General features: G+C 43.7%; 1 protein-coding gene across 1 annotated transcript; it reads left to right on the top strand.

The window, feature by feature from the left end:
• The first annotated feature begins 11,420 nt into the window (after positions 1–11,420).
• LOC108104617 lies at positions 11,421–11,925 on the top strand. The gene is given in 4 exon segments (XM_017210790.1): positions 11,421–11,647; positions 11,649–11,732; positions 11,734–11,779; positions 11,782–11,925. Coding segments are annotated over 4 exon segments (501 nt in total).
• Positions 11,926–12,239: the final 314 nt, after the last annotated feature.

The raw sequence follows: 12,239 nt of genomic DNA, 5'->3' as shown, positions 1-12,239 counted from the left end.
CACACTCGCGTACGCCCATTATAGTAGTAACGGAAGTAAACCGAACAACAACTAACTCATTCAAGACTAAATGCGAGTGTCTAAATAAGTCGCTGAATGGCCGCCTGATTCCGAGCTACTTGCCCGGATTATATGCCATTTGATATGGTCGGCGTCGGCTTTATATAGCTGTATATACAGTGGATCTAGTCGGATGGATCTGCACTCCTTAAACCGCTCTAATTTACCTCAATTGTCCTGGCTAGTGAAGGGGTTAGGATCTTACAGTTCAGCTTTAAAAAGAGCCTTCAGAGTAAAGCTAATCTTTCCTAAAGATATTCACAGATCTTAAGGCCTCAAAGATACTTTCACAACAACTTGACTTGAAAAGAATTTCAAAAGTCAGCGCAAGTCTCCACTTATTCAGCAGAATTCTCTGGAACTCTGGCGACTATTTATACAGATTTCCTAATCAGCGGCGTTTCGGTAGTTCCCGGAATAGAAAATGGATTTGCACATTCTAAGACTGAGTCAGAGGCGACCTATGAACCAGTCGATGACCAGCCCATATCCATATGCAAATAGAGCCAGCGACTTAGTCAGCTTCAGGGAATACTAGATGAGTGCATCTGAAGGACTACTATCGACAGATTAGGAGCAAATTACAAATAGTCGGTGAATGAATATGGAAGTGCCCGGAGGGCAACAACCAAAGCCCTCGGAACTTACACAGAGCCGTGACGCACGGACCCGGAATGCGAGTGTGTAACTTGTGGAGGGCCTGGACTTTACGAGTTGATATTATTATTGTTATTGGAGATGCGGTGGCGATAAAAATTGCAAAACAACTACTGCCCAGAAGGGAAATTGCTGGTGGGGAAAATCAACGGCAGAAGGCAAACAGCAAATACGAACGGCCAAATGACGCACAAAAACTTTACAAGGCTGTCTGCCGCGGCAATGTAAAGGGGCGGCAGGCGGCATTCGGTGGGCGGTGGGTGGTAGGAGGCCAATGTGTACGTCATCAAGAGCTGAATGAAATCGAAATTGGCGCGGGCCATTTTACGTCAGAGCCAAACAAAAAAGAAAAAGGAAAAGAAAAGCGAAGAAAACTAAACGATCTCCAGCCACAGCCGCGATTTCCTCTCAGATCTTGTTAATATTTGTTTGGCCGCGTATTTAGATTGCGATTATTTATGCTGCTCGATGACGTTCGATTGTAAAAGACTTTGGCCAGCGCCTTAATTGCGCCAACTGTGCGCCTAATTATGGCAGACACTGTGGCAGAGCCCCACGGCTATACCAGAACTCAGAATATAGCTGGCAAACTGGCAACCTGGCAAAAAGGAAAGATCCGTCGCGACATTTATAAATAAATTGTTGTCTATACGAAAATAACTAAACGGATCATTATCTTCGGACATGTGCGACAGCGTCTGGTCAATTAAAGGCCATAAAATGTCATAAAGCATCTGAGATATAGTGTGTCTTGCAAAGCTACCTACTGTTTGTGGGATCAAAGTGGGGAGGGAGTGTTTGTAGGACTTCTAACTTAGGTAAGTTGGTAGTAATTTGTTACGTATACTTAATATTTGCAAAGATATTAAGAAACTGTCACATGATCCTCTTTTAGTACCACATCAACCTCTTCTTCAGTTAGTTTTCTTTACAGAATGTGACATCAACATTCGCAGATTACCTTTGAAGAGAAAGTAACGTGCTAATTGGAGGCTTGGCCAACCATTCCTGCCCAACCAATTCGAAGTTAAACTCTTAATTTCTCTGCCATTAAGCTTCTGGTTCCCACAAATTAAACGAAATATTCATGTCAAATCGAATCGATCAATCACGAGTTTGGAATATGGAGCATGTGGTTAGCTGTTTAAACCAAAGCTGCCACCAGAAAACTAAATTACTTTAATTCTTGGCTCGTGTTTTCTAATCTGCAGCCGGAGATCGCTTGTCCGCGGATTTGGGTTATGCGATTTTGATCAGATTCGGATCGGACGAGGAATGATAAATGCGTAACACTCAAACTGGTTCAATTTTCGTGAATACTTTGATCTTGTTACCGCTCTTTCTGCCTCTGCTGCTGTTGTTGTTGTTGTTGTTGTTTTTATTTCTGTTATAGTTGTTGTTGTTGTTGCCCTGCCACGGGCTGTGCCAATCTTAATTGCGCATTTAAATATAATAGAAAGACAGAAACTACAAAAAAGAGAAAAACTACCACACAACAATAACTATAAACACTGATACACATGGCGGCGACCCGTTTGCTAGTTCAGTCCGTCGATGCGAACTTGAGGCTCGAAAAAGGCGCCTCCAAGTACAACAACAACAACAACAACAACAACAAGAGCACTAACATCCATTCAGAACTGGGTACCCCTGCCCCGAATGGCCCGAAAAACCCCTTCCGAAAAACTATTTGGTGTGTGCCCATCTGTATCTGTATCTGTCGGCTCTGTATTGAAGCTGCGCATATTGCGCCTTAGTTATTTATTGTGTACGAGTACTATATAGTATGGGCAGTACGCAAAGGGGCTGCAAACTCATTTTGCGCACTACTTTTCCAGCTCTCCAAATTACCCCGCTGCCTTGGCAACCCTAATGGGTTTCGAATTACCCCAGGCCCACAAAAAATATTAATAATATTGATCAATTATCGAATTAAGTGAGTTCATGCAAATGCCCTCGACATAGGCTAACTGGATTGCAATCGAGTTGAAAGCAACTTAAAGTTGATTAAAATGTCCTTGATAATTACATTGTATTATATTTCAATCATAATCTTTCTACTTAATTCGATTCCCAGAATTATTTCAAAAATTTAACAATTTTTACTTCTTTCAAAAAGTCTTTAAAAGTTTCCCTTTGCGAAGTTGACCTGTAAATTCACTCAAATAACAGTAAATGCCAGTCTGGCAACGCTTGGCCGAAGAGAGAACAAGGGCCACTTGCTCTCTCGCTCTCCCAATGGCGGTGTCGGTTGCGTATACTTGATATTTTTTGGTGCGCAAAAAGTCTCACGGAATGAATGCTCTAAGGACAGATGGCTGCGCAGCCGGCGTCGCAGTCGCTCTTCTTGATTTTCTTTTCATTTTATTTTACATTTTTTTTTTCTTTTTCTGAGGACTTGCAGTGGAACAGCTGTTTTGTGTTATGGCAAACAGCTGTTCGGCTGCACTCACACAAACACGTGCGCGCTGCACATTTTCCCACACGTAATAACGAAACAACAAATTTTTAAACAAATTGCATTCAATACTTACAAACAAAGGCCATTAGACGGTGATTATATAAGCACTAGGCTGCCAGCCCTGACAACTCGGTGCGATGGTGTTGGTCGGTCTGTCGGTGTGTCGGTGTGCCTGTTGGCGATGGTGCTGATGTGCGAGCATGTGTGTGTTTGTGTGTGTGCTTGTGTGTTGTTGAGTGTTGGTGTAGCTGTTGGTGTTTTTTAAACTTTTTCGTTTTCCATTCGTTGGTGTTGATGTGCGTGTGTGCCAGTTTAGTTAAATGCTGAGCACACGCACCGAAATACAGCAACAGCAACAACAGCAACAGCAAACAGCTACAACAACAACAACAACAACAACAGCGACAACAACAATATGGCTAGGCAGATAGGCAAGTTTGCCTTTAGTTGTTTCTGTAGCTTACTTTGTTGTTTTATTTGTCGACAGCGGTCTGACTGGCTAGCTCTGGTCTGGTCCCCGCCCCTTCGTGGCCCCCAGCACCCCCTCCCTGTGGCTATATGTCGTATCTAAAACATTTGCGCTTTAAATAAATACACAGAGGGTATTATAAAAAGGCAAAAGAAACGAGGAAAACTAGTCGCGTACAAAAAACAGCAACAGCAACAGCCAAGACAACAACAGCAACAGCGACAAATTAGTTCAATGCACGCCGCCAGAAGAGTGTGTGTATATAGGGCTATCACCTCTCGGCGGACTGCGATGCCCACACCTTCTTTTATGGGGTGTTTGTTTTGATTTCTCTAATATCTTGGAGTCCCAGGGCTCTTTCATTGATCGTACATCGTAGGTACATCAGCCTGGGGCACAATTTCATTCATCATCATCGCCTTAATCATCATCGGCGCTCGCAGTCTCGTTGTCACTGGTACAAAGTTCACATATGTACATATGTACATACATACAGACATATGTATATGTATATGGACATGCAATCAAATAAAAAATTTTGATTGTATAAGTTCACAGTTTCTTTGTGCGCCATTTTTTGTTCTTTCCAAATACATACATATATGTACGTACATATACACATACATACGGACATACGGACGTAGAAGCGTTTCAGGTTCTTTATTTGAAATTTATTTAGTGTTATTTTTTTGTATTTACTTTTCCGCTTCTAATTTTAATTATTCAGTTGCGAAGCTCAAAAGTCGCGAGTTTGTTTTTGATTCTTGTTGTTGTCGCGTTTACTGTTGCTGTTGCTGCTGTTGTTGTTGTTGTAGTTGTTGTTGTTCCCCCAGTTTTGTTTCTCTCGCTTCACGTTTTTCTTTTTCGGTTTGTTAAATACGTCGTTTAAGTTGCTCTTGGCTGGCTTGCTTTATTTTCTTTGCAACTGCGTCGCAAAAAGTTGCAAACATTTGTATTGTTTCTTGATTCGAGTCTTGCTTCAAGGTAATTAACAACTACTAGGAACACCACCACACTGCTCGGTTAGAAATCACTTTTTAAGCTTTGCAATTTAACAACTTTGAATTCAAAGGAATCCCGGCGCGTTACTCTAAAAACAGAAACCCTTTAACAGTGTGACCAGATGCCAGCGACAGTCCTACGCCACTCCACAACCACACTCTGCACACTCTGCACTCCGATTCCCAAGTGCTGAGTCTGAGTCCGGCTCCACCGCCTCCTCCTTCTTTTCGTTGGCGCTGTCGGTGACGTACTGAAACAAATGCCCCACGAAACTTTAGTTTGCGGCGGAATCAACGACACACCAACACCCGTTCGCCGAGCTCTCACAGACACGGACACGGATACAGGCACGCACACAGCTGCTGGGGCACAGCAACAAGTATGAATGAATGAGCGGCTGCCGCCGCCTCTGCCGGCGTCGCCTGTAAGTGTGAGTTTGGATGTAATGGTTAACGCCACACAATCGGGGGATTCCGCTCTGTCTGCTTTGTTGTTGCTCCTCAGTGTTCTGAAAACATAGCAAACAAACCTCGCACACACACACCCGCCCCAGATACTCGCTCTGTCCCTCTCTGGCCCCTGGCTAAAGCCTAACTGCTCGCGTGCCTTGGTGTGTGTGAGCGGCGTCTAAGCACAGCGAGAAATTTTCATTAACGAAACGATCGAAGGCAAAATGGCGGATTTTGCAAGGGCAATCATAACGGTTATTCGCATGATTTGAAATTTCTAAGATTTTATATTTTTTGAGGTAATTTTTATGGGTATTTTATTTATGGAAATAAAACACAGTACCTTTATAAAATATTTAATTAGTTTATCGGTGATTAAATAGATTTTTGTTTTGATTTTATTTCTTGTATTTTTAGAAAATTCAAAAAAACCAAGAAAATCTCAAAGCTCAATTTGGAATTTTTTAGGTTTTGAGTTAGCTTGTTAATACACCACCCTTTCTTGACATAGCCCGTATGTTCTTGTTAACATTTTCAAGAAACTGATTAGAGGGTTTTCATCTAAAGCATATCAAAACACGTTCAGTACCTTTATTCGGTTTCTATTTCTACAAGTTACTACTTTTAATTAGTGTTAAACCACTTTCTCAACCAATAACGAACACTTCTATGGCTTTATTCAAACTCTATCAAAACTTTACTCATTGCCATCAAGCACTAAACATGTGTAAACTATCTTGGATTGACATTTATTAATTCCAGCGTTTAGCGGACCAGACTGTATGCTCATGTATTAAGCATTTGGACTCAGAGCAAGCAGCAATTAATATTAAATGCCACTATTAATAAGCCTAGAACGGGTTTATTTTTATTGGCAATGGAATTGTAAATTGTAACTAAGGCTAACTTGAGTCTCAGGCATATCTTAAGATTGTATACTTTCGAATGGGATGAAACTGCAGTTCTACTATCTTAAGACTAAAGCAGCTTAAGATGTGCTAAAAATAAGTGTAACCAAAATATGTTCCATTCTCATCCAATATGGTTTAGTGATGTGCTTTTTCCAGTAATCCCAATCTGGACTTAAGCCTTTCTTCATTCCTATCAAACCTCCGGTACTTTGCGCTCAGTGTAAAGATTCACACACATACGCACACGATCAAAAGGCAGCAACAAAAAGGCCCAAAAGAAATCCGACGAAAAAGAAGAAGAACAAATTCCTGTGGCAGAATTTGGGGGCACAAGGGATTGGGCTTGGAATTGGAACTGGGCCTGGGATTGGGATTGGGTTTGGGTTGGGGCTTGGGGCTTGGGGGCCTTAAAGAGCTGGCTACGCACACAGTGAAGACACAGATGCAGAGCCAGTCAGTGTGCCATATGAAATATGTAACATCAAGCTCATATCACAAGCGAGCGACAGCGACGTTGGCAGCTCACCGACACAGAGATACAGATACAGATACAGATACAGATACGGATACGGATACTACAGCTTGTGCTTGTGGGTGTGTGAGAGGGCCTCGACTGGCCCAGTGTGTGAGTGTGTGCTGAGGGGGAATATTTTCTTCTAGAAAATGAATTTCAGATCAAATCATATGGCACCCACCCCTCAGGGTTGTTCAATAGGAATAATTACGAAAGAAAACCCTTTAATTTCCCCACTAAAACGGGTCTTAGGAGGCCGTTAGGGCAGGCCACTCGACTGCTGGCCCAATTATGGATTTGATCCTAAATGCGGCGAGTTAATTAAACGCCTTAATAATAGTCCACGTGCTACTGCTGACGTAAGGGTCGTCGGCGGCAGTGCGACACTCATAGGGGCGTGCACAACCAACAACATCCAATACCAGTCCGAACGGAAAGTAAAAAGCGCCGCACACACCGATACTTTGTTGTGCCTTGGTATTTGGCATTTGGTATTTCACTTATTTTTTCGGAGCATTTCTCACGCACACACACACGCAGCCAGAAGCCAAGACTCTCGCGGGGAAGGCATTTTATTCGCGAATTTCTACGCATTTTTATAGATTTTATAACGGAACTTCGGCTCCTAAGCCCCTAAGATCGATCTTCACCGGTAATCTGGGAGCAGTTAAGGGGCTAAGGGGTGCCTCCTAGGGCCTTCCTGGTTCCCCCACCCAAAATTCTTCTTCTTCAAGAGCACATCACGTGGTCGCCCACCCCCAAGCACCCCACACATCCCCCCACCAACCACCAAGAAACAGCAATCCTCTCACACCAACACATCCAAATAGCCGCAATCGCAGAAGAGAGACACCCGAAATTAGCAATAATCTCGCCGAGAGCAGAAGCTATAAGTATATATATATATATATCTGTATATATATATATATAAATTAACAACAACAACAACAAAAGTACAACAATGAAGAGGCCGGAAAACAAAATGGCCGTAAGGTGTGGAAATTTCTTTGGACGTGTTCAGTTCCAATTCCCAAAGCCAAAAGCCAAAAGCCGAAAGCCTCGGCCATTTTGTCCCTACTGCATTTGCATAACAAACTGCTCGAATTACCCACAGATCGGAAGTGTGAATAGGAATATATATGCCTATAGGCATTATTGTATATTTTCCTAACTGACAGACGGCCACAAAATGGCGCCTGTCCGGAATGGCGCCGCTTCTATTCGAAATCGAGACTCGTAATAATATTATTCGACACTCGATCGGATCTGAACTTGAATTGGAAACTCTCTGATCGATATTATCAACACAGATCTCAGTTACAGCACTTCTTGATAAACAGTTAGGGAAGACAGTAGAACAGTAATAACAATATTAAACGAAGGGTATTAGGATTGGTATTGCTGCTGATGTCATTTAATCATATCAATTTTTCTGTTAGATTTGATGTCCCTTAAGCAAGCTAAACCCACTTCAAGTTATCATTCGAGGACATTCCATTTCAGGGAGACTCTGCAGAGTTAGTCTGAACTTTATTTCTTGGCTTCCTGGTCTAGTTTTTCTTACATATATCAGCTTCCATTTCATGGCTTTCTGCAGAGTAATTACCGACATAATGAAGAATTAAGACAGTTTATTCAATTTCCTAACTACATTCTACTCCCTCAACCTTGCTTGACTCCATTACGAGTAGCATTATTTGAGTTTCGTACTTCTTTGTTCTAAAGCAAACAAAGTCATAAACCTATTAGGAAGTTAGTAGGTAGAAAGGCTCTTAATTTCCTCTCAGAACCAAACAAAATTGAAGTTAATAAATAAAAATGTAAATCGCAAAAGTCAAATACTTCATAATTCCATGATTCATAAAGAAGTTCAATTGAGGGTTAAACCACCATGAAACTGAATTGCTCTCCACTCTCAATTAAGACTTTCAGCGGCTATCAAAGTAATTGATAGTTAATTGATTTATCCAAAGACTGCATTATTGTTGTTATAGAATAATTCCAGTTTTTAGGCGATCGAAGAACATTAGAAGTGCCACCAAAATGGATGCCAAGTGGCTTATTAAGTGGCCAGCTGAGTTGCATGCGCCCCAAGTTAGTTACACCGATTAGACTTTTAATCAAAGGTGACCCCAATTATTGGTATTCTGCATCTTTGGCCGCTCGTACACCTCGTTTGCATCCGAATCCAAGAGATTCGACCGGCGACAGCCTCCATTAAAATGCCCCACTAACTGCATTCCAAGAATTTACAAGTCAAAGATCGAATGTGCGCCGCTCTAACGATAGTGCCCCGCCACCCCCCCTAGCCCCTTAGCCCCCTTTGTCCCCTTGGCAGACCCCACACTCCCCATCACCCCCTGGTGGCCATGCTGATCATCAATAGCCAGATGCATTGTGTTTCTCGAGCGGAGACCGAGACGCAGGCAGAGACTGTGGGTCCAGGGCCACCGCCAGCGATCAGCAGACAACAAAGACTCAAATTGAATAAATAAAGCGCAAGATTTATGCATACGAAATTAATAAATTGAAATATATGTACAATAAGTATTAGGCGCCAACAATGAGCTGCATCGGGCATTTAATTTCATGCCCACCCATCGCCCAGCGCCCAGCGCCCATCTCCGGGCGGAGTTTATCAGTGGGCCACGGCCCGAAAAGCCGAAAAACTGAAAAACCGAAACTGAAACCGAAAAACAACAGGGGAGATTAACACACGCACGGCTACAGTGCGAGAAACCAGATATGAATTATGAGCGATAAGAGCGGAGTGCATTGGTGTCAAAAAACAAGAATGGAATGGTTAGGCCTTTGGGAATGTTGTTGCACCGCACTCGCTGATACCCTGGGTGATCCACGTTGCAGGTGCTGAAGGATTAATGGGGAGCAAGTGATGTGCTAGGAGAGGAAAGGCTGGTTTAAGAATGCACTTTCATGCACAAAAAACCTATCCTTATGAGGACTTCTAACTCGTAGTCACCTTTCATGAGTTCAGAAATTATCATAAGAAATGTCATAACAGTAGTTAACATGTGTGGCATAGCTCTGATTAATAGCCGCATCAGGACTACACATTGGGAAGTAGTTTGCATATCTCAAGCGAAAAGGATGTTAAAGGACTTACAGTATGTTGAAAGATTTAAGACTCACGCTTTCCCCACCAATCCCAACCCCAAATGGATCCCTTAGACTATCCCTTTACCAAGACATAGTTCTGATTTAAGACTTACACTTTCCTCAGTTTTCCACCTTCGATCTACAAACAGATCACCTTAGGACTTATGCCCCCTTAGGTAGAGTATTCCAAATAAAAACGCAGAGCGGAGTGATGAAATGCACGGCGGAGTTGCAGTGCCGGCGGTGCAGCGGGCAGCGGGCAACGGGCAGCGTGCAACGTGCAGAGCCAACGCGGTCGGCTGCATATAATATGAGTACTATACTATATAAGCCAGTTCAGATCCGATCAGCCGGCGTCTGCGTCTCCGTCGGCGTCGACAGAGGTAGAGGCAGTGCCAGTGGCGGAGGCAGCGACAGCAACAGCAACAGCAACAGCGACAGCGACTGCAACTGCGGCAAGTTTTATGAATGAACGAGTGCAACTGCAACGGAAAGAGACGGGTAGAGGCGGCTTGTGAATGGCAAAGGCGAGATCGAACTATTGTAATTATGCAAAATGCATATGCAATTAGTGGCAACTCCCCCTCCGCCCCTCCACCGAGCCGTTTCTGAGTCATGGGGCAACTGGTTTGACTTGACTGGCGGCCTGAGAACCTAAAAAGCTGAACAGTGAACATGCCGAGAACAAGTACTCAGTACTGGGTACTCGGTACTCAGTACTCAGTACTCCAATATGAACTCATGTGATTGGAATTTGTGTGCCGTTGCTGTTGTTGTTGCTGTTGTTGTTGGTGTTGGTGTTGCTGTTGTTCTTGCTGTTGCCGATGACGAACCACCAGTCGTACAGAAGCTCTAGAAGATTGTGCAATTGTGCCCCAACCTGTTTGCCACTTTGTAGCATCGAGTGTTTGCCGAGATGCAGATGCAGATGGAGATGCAGATGCAGATGCACTTGCCTCGCATCGAATCGAATCGAATGGAATGGAATAGAGTCGGCATCACACACACACAGAACACCATAACGAGCCATTGTCCCTGGCTTGTCCAGCATGCACATTCCATTCTTTGGAAAGCGATCAATGCCAAGTCAATAATGAAACGATGCCGATCGGTCGCGGAGAGTAAAAAGAATATAAATTCTGGCCTATCAGTTGGCTCCGTGAAGGAGGGTACCGAAGCACTGATAATAATGTCGCCTGCGAGAAATTCCTTTAGCGGCATTTAGGGCCACTTAATTATGACCCCCCCGCGTGCCCTCTTCATACTCTTCGAGCAGAGCCCAATCCTAAATTCCTGGAATTTCGACTTTGACTCTTGTTAAATAACCAACTGCTGTATTTGTCCATGTCGCCGGCCCTTCACTCGGAGAAAATAGGGCATACGTTTCGGGAAGTGCATTCCGAGTGTATTTCTGGAAGGTTGTCATTGAGAGGGGCTCTGAAATGGTGATACTGAAAGCAAGAACTTTGCTTAATAAGGATTTCAGAGAGGTTAAAATGGTATTACATCAACACTAGTGTACTCCTTAGTTACCTAATTAAGGGAAAAAGAAGTGCAATTTATGAAAATTCCCTTCCATATCATAGATCCCAATCATAAGGACACCACTTACCCATTTGGTTGCAGTGTTAGCCCGCTCAGCTCAAGTGGTTACTCTGCGCTTTTATGGCCTGGCCTAGGATTGCCCACGAAATTGGCAAGACGAAAGGGTTGGCTGCAACATCATAATCCAGGATCCGAGGCTGGCAGACGAGATTGAGGCTCTGGGAGCCTTGGTTCGATGAACCAATTAGATCAAACAACTTACACCACACACACACACACACACGGACACACACCTTTACGGGGTGCAAGAATACAACAACTGGGGAGAAGACTGGGAGAACAACAAAAAAGAATTCTTTACGAGCCTCGCTCCGGTGCACGGTCATCAAGTCAGCTCGTTCAACATTCAAGAGGCATCGATGATAATATTCATTCATTTGATCAAACCGCCGACGATGTCGACGGACGGAGATGCAGACGACTTTCATTATGGGCTTGGGTTCCCTGTAGTCGCTGCAGTCCCCTCAGCCCCATCATCTTGCTCCTCCTCCTCCTCCGTCTACTGGGAGGCCGCCCAAACGGAGTCGAAACCCAAAGCCCAGAACGGCAGGGGAAGTACAAAAACATATTGCCAAAGTAGCAGCAACAGCAAAAGCAACTACGGCAACATCATCGGCCAACAACAGCAACACGAGGAATCTCAACAGCAGCATTATGCATCATTACACTGCGAGAAATAGGGTAAGAGAGGAGTAAGCTGAAGGAAGGACTAAAAGAGGTTCACCTTTACAGTCCTAGGAATGGAATGGTATTCGAAGGGGATTACCTTCCTTAAGCTGTAAGATCTTCTTGTTTTATATTGTTTAGACTACCTCAAACCCTCCGATTTCTCTCAGTGCACTCAATCGACACATTCACTTATAGGTCTCAAAATCGATGAGAAAAAGGAATATGTTGAACGGGTGGTGGCGGTGGCGGCGTTCGCTTGTAGCACGGCTCAAAACTGCTGTCCGTTGTCCGACTGCCCGTTTGTCCGCCGTCCACTCGCTCACAC

This window comes from Drosophila eugracilis, unplaced genomic scaffold (genome assembly GCF_018153835.1).
Source record: "Drosophila eugracilis isolate 14026-0451.02 unplaced genomic scaffold, ASM1815383v1 contig_2088, whole genome shotgun sequence".
Lineage (NCBI taxonomy): Eukaryota > Metazoa > Arthropoda > Insecta > Diptera > Drosophilidae > Drosophila > Drosophila eugracilis.
The sequence above is the reverse complement of the archived record's forward strand: the minus strand, read 5'-3'. Positions and strand labels throughout refer to the sequence as shown.